At 35.5% G+C, this 13,174-nt stretch overlaps 1 protein-coding gene across 3 annotated transcripts; it reads left to right on the top strand.

The window, feature by feature from the left end:
* Positions 1-886: 886 nt before the first annotated feature.
* LOC131050737 (putative Myb family transcription factor At1g14600) lies at positions 887-2,992 on the top strand. Of its 3 annotated transcripts, none has more exons than XM_057984989.2 (7): positions 887-1,240; positions 1,452-1,528; positions 1,666-1,708; positions 1,834-1,927; positions 2,121-2,233; positions 2,363-2,436; positions 2,554-2,992. In XM_057984989.2, exons 1-7 carry the CDS (start codon positions 1,114-1,116, stop codon positions 2,866-2,868), a joined length of 843 nt encoding a protein of 280 aa, XP_057840972.2. In that variant the 5' UTR covers positions 887-1,113; the 3' UTR covers positions 2,869-2,992. The 3 variants fall into 3 exon arrangements, with proteins under 3 accessions (XP_057840972.2, XP_057840971.2, XP_057840973.2); XM_057984988.2 differs by having other exon boundaries at positions 1,831-1,927; XM_057984990.2 differs by having other exon boundaries at positions 1,103-1,240; positions 1,430-1,528; positions 1,831-1,927.
* The last annotated feature ends 10,182 nt before the right edge of the window (positions 2,993-13,174 follow it).

The following is a 13,174-nucleotide window of genomic DNA, read 5'->3' as shown; positions in this document are numbered from 1 at the left end:
GAAATTACTTTCACATCTGAGACAGTATATTTTGTTGTTTAATAATTTTTAAATAAAATAATTATAACTCAATATTTAAATATAATATAACTTTCTCTTTGCACTTTGATGACTTCTACAAAATATGTAATTATATAATTTAGGGTTTTGACTTTTTATAAGGTTTAGTATTTCACTGGAACTTCGGTAGTATTTTGCTAATGTAAAGTAAACATGTCAGGTATGAAGCCTTAAAACATGGCAGGGGGGAAATTGATTTAGATTGACAATTTTAACATTTCAAATCTTGACTTTTTGAGATAGACTGGATGTAGCCATTGAAGACATATGAACAGTGATCGTAGGTTTGAACTCTAATTTAAATGAACATTCATAACAGGATCATCTAGTTCTAAAAGGTCAAAGCTATTCTGGTTCCAAAACAGACTTTTCCTACAGTCTGTTAGGGACAGGTTAGTTAGTCACAGTCGTTAATTGCAAAATCAACGATGTAAAACGCGTGACCCAATCCGTACTACCATTTTGAAACCAGAATAGATGCGTCCGTTCTAAAACAATCCTAATAATTGTTGATTTTGCATGTGACAAAAAACATTTCAAGTCATCATGGCTAAGCTGAATTTCATTTAATAGGATAGATGTACTAGAGAGTTTCAATTGCATTTGGAAGGAATGAAGAAAAATTCAAATGGATTTTGAACTTGGGAAATTCTATCTGCAGTGGGTTATCTTTAAAAGAAATTAACAAAATGAATCAAATTCTAACTTCCACGTCTGACTTTTCCCTAGATGTTTCTGAAGCAGATTGTACTGTTGGGTCCCCCAAAATGAAGTTGTGGACGCAAATAAAGTGTACTTCCAATTCTATTCAGGGCATCTGATATTAACTGGATGTGAAGGTCGAAATGTTAGGTAAAGACGAGGAAGAAATGGTAAATTGGTGATGCAATTGGTAGAGTATCTGGCCATTCTGATTTAGGACTTGAAGACTTATAGAAGTTGGAGGATTTAGGTGTTGTGTATTTTTCATTCGACATTTTGGATCATAATCAATAATTTTTCTGAAAATTTAATGCTCAGTCTAAACTAAAACTAGGAAAAAGAAAGAAGAATATGGGGAGCTGTGAAAGAAGAGGAGAAGTAAGACGATACTTACGCTCTAAGGTGCCTCGCCTTCGCTGGTCTCCTCATCTCCATCACAGCTTTGTGAAGGCAGTGCAACATCTGGGAGGGCGAGAAAGTAAGTTTTCTGATTTATATTGATCAGTTATAGATTTAACTTTTGTTTTGGGCTTTCTGGGAGGGCGAGAAAGTAAGTCTTCTGTTTTATATTGACCAGTGATAGATTTGCCTTTTTGTTTTGGGCTTTTATGTTACCAGTTTCATAGCAACCTGGTCATATCTGATATTTTCTGATTTGGGAAATAAGAACATGATTCCATATTTTACAGAGGCGACTCCGAAACTGGTCCTTGAGCTGATGAATATTAAAGGACTTACAATCTCCCAAGTTAAAAGCCATCTTCAGGTTTATTTGTTGGCATTTATTGAACATTTGTTTTTATTATTTTATTATGTTGTGTACTGGCTAGATCTCTTTCTTTTTTTTTTTGGTTAAAAAAGGAAAAACCCCATCTAATTTGGTCTTTGTCCATTTTTATCAAGATGTACCGATCTAACAAGGTGGAGAATGAAACTGAAAGGCATGGTAATTACCTAATCACTTTTTTTTTTGTCTGTGCTAAATTGGAGAATAAGAAGGTTCATTCGGTACTACACTAATCAGTCAGGTTAGGAGTACTAAAACCCATTTTGGGTGTTGATATACAGCAGAATGTAAACCCAAATCCTTTCTACAGCAGCAGATGCTGAGCTCCCAAGAGCTTTGTTCTACAGACAAGGTTGACACTCAGCTTTCACTTAAAAGGTAAACATTATTGTCAGGCTTGTGTATTTTTAGGGGGTTTCAGGTTTTTTTATTTCAGTTTTGCAATCCTTTTATGTAAGCAATTAGTGGAACATGAATCATTTATTTGGAACACAACGCCTTTAAATTATAAGCTCTTGTTGTATGACTCTTAAATAATTAAAACCTATTTTCATTGGGTTTGCTATTGCAGGTTATGGCAGGAAGACTCCTCTGCCATGGCGGATGGAACACATTCAACAAGCCTACAAGAAATTTCTTCAGAACGCTCAGATATGAGCAGAAGCTATGGAGCTCACATACAAGGTGAAAACTCCACAGATTGTTCAGTTCTGAACCAATGTGATATTTATCAAAAGTTTTATGCAGAAAGTGGCATTAATAAATTTATTAACGATCCATGGCACATGAAGAGGCAATTTTCTGTGTTTTCAGATTATATGGCCAGAGAAGAATTTCATGCAACCAGAATTTCTAGCTCAAACTGTACATCCCAGAAAAGATTAAAGGTGAGGCTCAAACTCTCTTCTATTTGACACCTAGGAAAATTCAAATACTTATGCTTCTAGAGTCATCCAAGCCTGCTGACAAGTATTCCAATTTGTTTTAATTTTTTATTTTGACAGGCCAATGAGATGAAGCAACTTGTTGATTTATTCTTATCAAGTCAACAATGTGAACAGACTTGCATGCAGCAGCCATTACTTTCGAGGGCCCATTGTGAGTTACAATTGATTCAAAGACTAAGTCAAGAGAGTGGAAAATCAGCAGTCTGGAAAGAGAATGAGAAGCAGTGTGAAATGATGGATGGTTATCCATCTCTAAGCATTAATACCAAGAAAATCACAACCACTCCAATGGATATCAATTGTCTGCCGCCATTTCATACTAACTTTCGACCTGAATGTACTATGAAACTAGATCTTACCATGTCTATTTGAACGAGTCCCATTCACACAACACAATTGTCTCTCCATGAAACTAATGGTATTGTTTAGTATGAGTTATGTTGAAAAGGTCGTGTCTGTATATTTTGTTAATGTATGTGCTTATGATTCTTGTTAATGTTTGTGCTTATGATTCTTAAGGATATTATAGTAGGTATCTAACATCGGGTGAAGAATTTTTTATATGTTTTTAATTAAATCTTCATAATTACATTGGTTTGAAATATGCAATATGTTAAGTATATATACGAAGGTTTATAATAAAACAAAAATTCGATAAATATTATTAAAAAGGTTTAGAAATTAAAAGATGTCATCATATTAAACATATGCAATTGTATCAAGGAAGGAGGTGGATCATCTCAAAGATAGAGATTATTTTACTATAAGGGTTTGCCAAAGTGGGGATTAGAAATCACTGCCAAATATGAGTGTCATGGACAACAAGAGGAATATGCACATTCTTTTCTCCTGAGTAGGTGATGGAAACATCATGCAAGTATCAATCTCAACACCACCCCAAGCTAGAGAGGGCTAACTAGAAGGCTCAATAGTTTTTCTTTGTGATGGAGGAGTCCTATCACTTCACATAGAAGGAGAAGCTGAGAAAAAAAAAAAGAATTGTGTGTGTTGGGTCTCAAAATTACTACTCCACTTCTTGGATTAATATCTCACTTTCAAGGCTAGGGTTCCATAGTACATGGAGGTTTAAAGTTTGACTCTATGAAAACAAGTTATCTTTCCTATGCTTAAAGATGAGATTAGACTGAGGGGGTGTTCTTAGAGGTATAACTAAATAGATATTGAATTTAACAAATTGGAAAACTATAAATAGCCACAACTAAACTCAACCATATTTTTGATCCCAAATACTGCTATTAGATCAAGAAATACTAGTTCCAATAAACTCCATATAGCTAATATGATTGTACACACATAACCCACATGAAAAAAATCCATTCATGGATCTCTCAAGATTTATTCCTTGGTTGTAATACAAGATCATGAATGCCCAATAGATTTTTATAAACTTTAAACTATGGATTAATATTTTTATTTAGTGATGTGAGAATAGTAAAATGGTTCTAAATCGATGGCTACGCCTAGGCAATAGAGTCATAGTTCATTACGAAGAGAACAAACTAAAACCAAAACATTATTGAGCTATGCATTTGCATACAAAAAATATTGTAGAATTTGTGACAAAGCATTCTTCTAAATCCATAACATAATTGCGTATACACACATATAAATTGAGAAAGATCATTACAAGGCTTGTTATATTTTTAGAATACTATTGTATTCCTCTCACCCAACATTACATTCATGTCAGCAAATGTGGCAAATGAGAATCTTGGTTATGATTTAAAGATACTCCTAGAAATAATGCCATGGAGACATTCTACAACACAAACCATTTACAATACTAATCTACTTTGATGGACCTAGGTTTATACTTCACCCAATAAATTGAACTAGCATTCCATGGCTACCTTACATCATACTGACAATTCCTTAGCATCTTGCAACCATCTAGACAACCAAGCTCCCCTTCAAAATGACACAAACCTCTTTTAATAATTACTACGCATCCAACCCTAAACAGTGCACTATAGCAACTAATAAAATCATTTCAACTCAAAATGGGCACCCAAAATGAAAACAGATTTGATGAATTTAATGTTGTTAGCTGAGAGAATTGATTTGTAGTTATGGCAAGTAAGAGAGTAAATGCAGGTAGATGAGTAAATTATACCATTCTATTTGGTGTCTTACATTTGAAATAGGAAACAACTTTATTTGGATTTAGCTTTACGTTGTTGCATCATTCTTTATTTTTGCTCTGCCAACCCTTCTAAGAACACAAAAACCATGTCATAATTTTGGTAAGTTTGCAAACTTGTGAACCTGCCAACATTTAAAATATTCTCTTTCCCTATCCTTTATTTTTTCTCTTTGGCACATCACACTTTATCAAGGTGTATGAATAGGAAAATTTGTGACATTTGAACCATTCTATCTTTCCTTCTTCATCACTCTTTTTCATTATTTAACCTGAACTTGCAAACCTTAAGACATTTGTCAAATTTTTGTAGAGCTGTGAACTAGTGAGCTTTGTGATATTTATTTGTTTCTTTACATTTATCCTTCCTTTGCGTTGCATATTTACCATGTTAGTGAGCTCATGAACCTTATGTTATTACAAATTTTGTCAACATTTTACCAAGTTCACAAATTGGAAAACTTGGTGAATTTCTCTACTTGGATCTTCACTTGATCTTTTTGGGGATTTAGGGAGGTTTACAACTTGCAAAATTCCTATTATTTTTTACTTGGATGCACAAGAAATCTTTTACATCTTTGTAATTTTAATTTTTTTTGTAAATAGCCCATGTATGAGAGGAAATAGGCATAAAACATAGAAACACCTTAACTGATAAGCCCATTTAAGATCTCTCAAATTGGTTATAATTGATGGGCCAAGAGAAAAAGAGAAAATAGATGAATGATACTCAAGAACCAAAAGAAAATACAAATTTGAGTCCCAACAATGGCTTTAGTTGGGGATGTGTGCCTCATGTAGGCATAACAAGAATCCATGAGACTCTGTAGCTGTAGACCACAAAATTTGACAAAATAAAACAATTTTTTTTGACTAAATGAAACATAAAGTTTTACATGACACTAACACACTAAAAATAACAAGAAGATGTACATAACAACACTCACAATTAATTACCATTACAACATGTAGATAAAAAGAAAAGAGATTTATGAATCAAACTTTTAACAAAGTGCAGGTCGATACTATTGAAGATGGATGAATCTGATAAAATTATAAGGCATTGAGAGGGGGGGTGAATCAGTGCAAGCAAAAACTTAATAAATCTGATTACACCTTTTACCAATTTGAAAACCAATATGCACGCAAGAAATAAAACCACATAAACAAACACCCAATAAAGCATGCAAACCATAACACAATGATTTTCACGTGGAAACCCAAATGGGAAAAACCATGGCGGGAATTAATGCCCACAAAGATCAACTATCTGCAGAATAGAGATCTGATCAGTTAAGGTCATACAACACCTAGTTAAGAGTGCTTTAGCTTGGTTAAGAGCTATTACAATAAGGCCTGTTAGGACCCAGCCCTGTAAGGAGCTACCCGACTAAGGGATTTCAAAACACAAGCTAATGTGTCACCTTGTTAGAGAGGATTTTAACCTTCAAACTTGTTAGGATCCTACCACACCCTGTTAGGAGTGACCTTGTGAGAGGATTTTCTTGCTACAACTATTAGGGAATAGCAAGTTTGACTATTCTACTGTTAGCACCTCTGTGCTTGATTAGATCCACTTCTTTTATACTTCTACCACCGACTAAAAATAAAAAACTAACTCCTTCCACCGCACGATCAAATTCTCACTCTTGATCCATGAAATCATACAATTTACAGTCCTTATAAAGACTTTGTTCAGTCGGTAAGAACCTTGGAACAATTCCCTAGGTTCATTGAATCTGGTCACATTATTCATTTTTCCTCTCATTACACTTTACGTATGTCAGCGACACAAAATATAACTAAAAAATATAACATAAACTCTATCGGTGACTAATCAAACTTTCTCTACTTTATTGGTTCTCTGTTCTTCCCAACTGTGACTATTCTTCTGATAATAACTTGCTCAATACTCTGAATATGCTGATGCAGTTTTAGTCAAAGACTCATACCAATGTCATAAACATATGTTCCAAACCGTAACGTCTATATCATCTCCAATCTTCCATATCAGTTTCTTGATCATCACACTATTCTTGTTTACTGGTTGACAACAACTTAGTAGTTTTTCTCTACCAGTTTGTCTAAATGACAGATGACTGACAAAACATGGTTGCCATCAATGAAAACACAAATAAATTCACCAATCAACCTATTATATCATCATCAAGCCAACAATATCCCCCTTTGGCATTGATGGCAACACTTCAGAAATTTTTTGTCTAAGTGTCACATTACAACAATTATGACTCAACTAACTCAACTCAAATACAAAACTCCCCCTTAGCAATTACATGCTATTACAAAATTTTGACCCGGCCTACTACTCCCCCTTTGACAATAATGACAAAGGTAAGCAAATACATATGAATACAATATATCAAAATTTGCATTACCAAATGTAAGAGTTCAAAAATTTACAATATTACATCTTGAGAAAAACATCAGCAAAATTAGTCTTCAAGACTTTCAAATCATTTCCCCAAGTCTCCAAAAGAGTAGTTGTAATCTCAATGTGTGTTCTGATCTGGTATGCAAGTTCTTCCATAGAATCAAGGGTACTCATCTCAGGTGTAGCCAAAATTGCTTTTGTCTCCTTATATCCTCTCTGCAAAATTTGAAACTTAGGGACTAGGTGAGTCTGTAACTTCTATAGTGATGCAGTCCTCTTTACCTGTTCAGATTCATATGCTTTAAGCTTCTTCTATATACTTATAACTGATCTACCAAAAATGGTTGTTGAATCATTTAAGGAGTCAAATGATTCACTCAAAACTTTCAGCTCTTGTTGGTCTGCCTTCTTCTTCTTATCAATATCATCAAAAAAAAATGAAAAAGTGGCAAATAGTAGACAAAATTTTACCTTTGGTCTGTAATGCTTCCTTGATCTGGTCCATGTTAATAGTAAGACCTACTCTGTCTCTATAAATTGCCTTAATCAATTGCTCAATTCTTTACTTCTCATATTCTTTCTCAACATTATATAAAGCAGCAGGTGCAACCAAGTGGTCCAGTTTCTCAATAGGGGTTGAGAGACTATCAGTTTCAGTCTCTGGTAACAGACTTGAAAATATCTCAGCAACAGTTTGTATAGTCTGTGCTTCTCTCCTTTGTGCTCTTAACATCTTCTTCTTGGCCTTAGATTGCATAGCAAATGCAATCTCCGTCAATTCTGTGGGACTCAACATATCCATGATTATCGGTCCTTGAATAGATCTAGTGTCATCATCTTCATCATCATCAACAATCTTCTTAGAAGTAAGTGATCGGTAGGACACTTTCGTCTCTTGGTCTTCTTCTTTCTGCTTCTCTTCTTCATTCACCGATGGCTTAGTGATTTGCACATCATCCATTTGTGCATTCATTTCTTCTCAAATCTCTAGAATCAACTATCAAATTCACCAATGTAGCAATCAAATGCTCTTCTTTGTTTCTGTGGCTCTCCAAATATGCTCTCAAAAATGCTAGGTGAGAAATGAAACTATAAAACACCTCTTTATTCAACTGCATTTAATGCAATACCGGTTGAACATACCCTAATCACCGTTCAACCCTAAAACTTGTTACTAGCTCATAAATCACATTCAATCTACCGGTTTGATAACAAAATCACTTCATAACAACATAATGCATCACAATATGCAGATTTGACTTACCGCACACCATTTAGGGGGTCCGGAAATGGATCTGACAATATGCTCTCCCTAAGCTTCATACATAGCTTAGTTTTCTGGTGAGGGATTCTCTACACTAGGTGAAGAATTGGAGTCTTCCGATGGTTTCTCCTCACTTTTCTTTCTCCATATCTTATTCATCTGACTTCTGGTTTCTTCCACATCTTCCTTCTTCTTTCCTTTCCAGTCAACAGACTAATTAACTAGTTGGTTCATTCCTTCTCTACAAAACTTTGCAAGGTGTCCTAGTTTTTGACAATTGAAACATGTCATTCTAGATGCTCTCCAAGGTCTAGCATTACCTCTTCTAGTTCTTCTTTGGTAATTCATAGCAACATGACCATAGTTGTGACAGATTGAACATGCCACATTCCATCTATTCTCTCTTTTATATGGATTAGATTGGTTCACATAAGGTCTCTACCAAGTAGGGTTTCTCTGGTCATTGTAAGATCTCTGCCATTCACCATTAGACCTCTTATTCATGTAAGATCTCTAATTGTTCACTCTAGACCTGCACTCAATAGATCTATGCCCATACTTATTGCAATTGAAGCAATGTCCATTAAAATTACTAGGCTTATAACCTTCATATTCATTATGTCTATATCCATCAAAAGTACTAGATCTACTTCTACAAACATTAGCAGTATGACCTACCTTATGACAGTTAAAACATACTGGTTTGTAGGTTCTCTTACCAGTGATCTTCTTGGTCTTAGGTGTAGATTTTCCTTCATGCATGATGTCCTTGGTACCGGATGGCTCTCCTTGTTCAAAGGTAGTGTATCCCAAGCCATTTGTATCTCAGTTTTGCCTTTGTGACTGGATCTACTCATCAAGCATACCAGTGCTCTTGTTGAATTTAGCTAATAACTCATTAGCATCAGCCAACTCCTTGGTAATCTCTTCATTCTTCTTTGTAAGACTTTCTCCAAGAGACATATCCATGTCTAGATCAACTTGTATTTCTTGTTTTTCTTCTATTTCCTCTTGAAGATGTACATGCAGGTTACTAATATCCCGGTTCAGCTTAACGATCTCATGCTCCTTATCTCTTATTTTGTCTTCAACTATCCTCCTGGCTTCCAACTCTTGGCTCATCCTAATGGTAAGGGCTTCCAACTCTCTTCTCAGATTTGACTTATCATCATTCAGCTTTTCAACCTCAGTAACCAAGGCATCAATGTTTGCTTCCTCAAATGAATTGTTTTCACTAATTTCCATCAATTGCTGAGCCAACTCTTTTCTCTTAGCCAATGAAGCTTTGTACTTGACCTTTAGTTCATTATAGCCTTCTTTAGATTCTGCAAGCCTGTTTGAAATCTCTCTGTAACTCATTGAACTTTCCCCCATGTTATCCTTAGGGATTCTTCCCAAGCGGTTAAGCCTTAAGGGAATTAGGCTTTGATACCAATTGATAAACTTATAAGACACTGAGAGGGGGGGGGGGGGGGGTGAATCAATGCAAGCAAAAACTTAATAAATCTGATTACACCTTTTACCAATCTAAAAACCAATATGCATGCAAGAAATAAAACCACATAAGCAAACACCCAATAAAGCATGCAAATCATAACACAATGATTTTCACGTGGAAACCCAAATGGGAAAAACCATAGTGGAATTAATACCCACAAAGATCAACTATCTGCAGAATAGAGATATGACCGGTTAAGGTCATACAACACCCTGTTAGGAGTGACACCTTGTTAAGAGTTCTTTAGCTCGGTTAAGAGCTATTACAATAAGGCTTGTTAGGACCTAGCCTTGTTAGGAGCTATTCGACTAAGGGATTTAAAAACAAAATCTAACGTGTCACCTTGTTAGAGGATTTTAACCTTCGGACCTGTTAGGATCCTATCGCACCCTGTTATGAGTGACCTTGTGAGAGGATTTTCTTACTGCAACTATTAGGGAACAACAAGTTTCACTGATCTGCTGTTAGCACCTATGTGCCTGATTAGATCTGCTTCTTCTATGCTTCTACCACCGACTAAACATCAAAATCTAACTCCTTCCACCGCATGATCAAATTCTCACTCTTGATCCATGAAATCAAATCATTTACATCTCCTTATAAAGACTTTGTTAAGTCAGCTAAGAACCTTGGAATAATTCCCTAGATTCATTGGATCTAGTCACCTTATTCATTTTCCTGCTCATTACACTTTACTTATGTCGGTCACACAAAACATAACTCAAAAATATAACATAAACTCTACTGGTGACAGATCAAACTGTCTCTGCTTTACCGGTTCTATGTTCTTCCTGATTGTAACTGTTCTTTCGATCATAACTTTCTCAATACTCTGAATCTACTGATGCGGTTTTAGTGAAAGACTCATACCAGTGTCATAAACATATTTTCCAAACCAGAACATCTAACTCTTCTCCAAGATTCCATACCGGTTGCTTGATCATCACAATGTTCCTATTTACCGATTGACAACAAGTTAGCAGTTTTACTCTATTGGTTGGTCTAAATGACTTAGATGACTAACAAAATATGGTTGTCATCAATGAAAACACAAATAAAGTCATCAATCAACCTATTACATCATCATTAAGCCATTTTCTTTTATTGAAGAGCATCCTATTAATGTAACAACTTCCCTCAACTTGAAGCTAACTCCTTCACTTAGTTGTAATAAATGCATCCTTATCATATACATTAACTTTTAATTATATTTCAAAGAGTGAATAAAGCCTCAATATGAAGCTTGTCATTGCATGTCAAAAACAAAAAATAGGCCAACAAACCAATCCTATAATGTATCATTAATATCCTTGATAGTTGGTGAAACAACTTGAAAAACCAAGTTGACGCCAAGTGGAATAAAAATATAGTTATACCTATTGACCTCCCTAATTCAGTTGAAGAAAAAATAAAATTCTTCCAAGGGTAAGTGCATGGAAATAATATACAAAAAGGGGGTCAAAAGTGGTCACTTTTTTTTTAATCATTTAAACCTAAACATGGATGAGTCATTTGAGATTCACACACTCAAAATTTGAAGATACAAAAAGAACAAAAAATTTAGTACTTGGAATCTAGTTTCTAAATTACTAACGTTTCTTAAAAATCATTTATATTAAGAGGATAAAATTTTAAAAGCATACAAAGTGTTCCTATTTTTTTGATAAAATATAACATAGTGTCTAGTGTGCACCCCTCTATTTTTTTGTTGCGTTTAGTATTTTGAAAACCCATTGGTAGAAATATAGTTAAGAGTGTATACTATAAGTTTTATATTTTTATGTAATTTCTTATTTAATATTTTTCAAAATGGATGCACCCTAAAAACTACATAATTGATTGTGTGTGTGTGTGTGTGACATAACTTGCACTAAAATAATCGAAAATGTTATCTTTTTTCAAGAGTAAAGAGTGAAGTGTAGAACAATCCTATAATTTTTTTTTCAAATTCTGACAAGTAGATCAAAAGCTCTAAAAATTGAACATATATGTATTTGAAGAATATAGAAACATTGGTAATAAATAAATAAATAAATATACTTGTGTGGGGGAAAAAGCGAGACTAGGTTATCATGCCCTAATCCTACCTTTTGACACACATTACGGAATACGAAAGAGCCTAGAGGTATCACACAATTGGCTACTTCTTTTTGTGAAAGAGAGAGCCACGGGCTACCTATTAGGGTTTCTATTCCTTTGTTGTAATTGAAAGGTAAGATTATGCAAGTTCAATTCCTAACCCTAAAATGCAAGTATGAGCTAACAACAAGGAACTTAAACAATGGAAAGCTGTAAACACAAGGATAAAATGAGAATGCAGATGCGTACTCGGAGTCAAAATTTGACTGAAAATGTTCGGGACGGGGGCGCGGGCGCCACTGTCCTGATTCTGTCCCGGAACTGCACCTGAAACTGCTGTTTTGCACTCTGGAAAACTGTCTGAAATGCTGTCTGTCAGGAGGACCAGGGCGCCCAGCGCCTCTGTCCCAGGGACCAGGGCGCCCAGCGCCCCTGTCCTGGCAGGACCAGGGCACCCCACGCCCCTGTCCTGGTCTTTTTCTCTGCAATTTGGTGTGGGGTGCTGTCTCGACCTGCTTTTCCCGGATCTGCAACCTGCGGCGTCGTCCGAGTCCCGAAACCTACACTTGTATCTGAAAAAGGTGTTTGGGCGGCTATATAGGGTTTTGCCTTAGTCAAACCCCCGCTTCGGTGATTTCCACCTCCACGAATAGCCAAGTTGTATTGTAAAAGTAATGTGTGTGCAGACCTTGTGTGTGTGCAAGATCTAAAATGCAAGTAAGGAAACTAGAGCAACCTAGAAAGTAAACCCTAATTGCTTGTGAATGATAATGTAAATGCTCTAAATCAAGATGCAAAGTGATCTAAAGCATGAATAAATGAGATATTGAAGCTTATGCAAAGACATGAAAACAACATGAAATCATACCCAACCCCCAAGGGAGGGGTACAAGCCAATCTTCAGTCGGTAATCTCCTATTGTTCTTCAATGTCTTCCAAGCCCTAAGTGGATGAATGGAATTGATAAATGCTTGATAGAGGGATGTTGAATGTTGTTGAAGTCTTCCAAGATCTGCTCTTTCACTACATATGAGGTTCCTGAAAACAAAATTCCGATCCCTTCAAATGAAGAAAGAGAGCTCTTATGTATGAAACCCTAGGTCTTAATTCCAACTTTTGGCCGACCTAGAGATTGAATATCCCACCAATTTCTTGGATTTAAGCTTTATTTTATGATTGGATCGTGCTCCTAAAATTTCGAGAAAAATGTTCGGGACCGTGTGCACTCCGGGCGCCATGGTCTCGGGAACTTTTCACCAAATTTTGAGGGCCGTCAGATATGAT

Source organism: Cryptomeria japonica, chromosome 5, assembly GCF_030272615.1.
Source record: "Cryptomeria japonica chromosome 5, Sugi_1.0, whole genome shotgun sequence".
Classification (NCBI taxonomy): Eukaryota; Viridiplantae; Streptophyta; class Pinopsida; order Cupressales; family Cupressaceae; genus Cryptomeria; species Cryptomeria japonica.
This window is presented reverse-complemented; position numbering and strand designations above follow the sequence as displayed.

What these genes read in the sequence shown, in the direction of transcription:
- LOC131050737 (XM_057984988.2), top strand. Translation starts at nt 1,114, where the DNA reads ATGGGGAGCTGTGAAAGAAGAGGAGAAGTAAGACGATACTTACGCTCT. An exon ending in ACATCTGGGAGGGCGAGAAA is followed by an intron (nt 1,241 to 1,451) that starts GTAAGTTTTCTG and finishes CATATTTTACAG; the next exon opens with AGGCGACTCCGAAACTGGTC. An exon ending in CATCCCAGAAAAGATTAAAG is followed by an intron (nt 2,437 to 2,553) that starts GTGAGGCTCAAA and finishes TTATTTTGACAG; the next exon opens with GCCAATGAGATGAAGCAACT.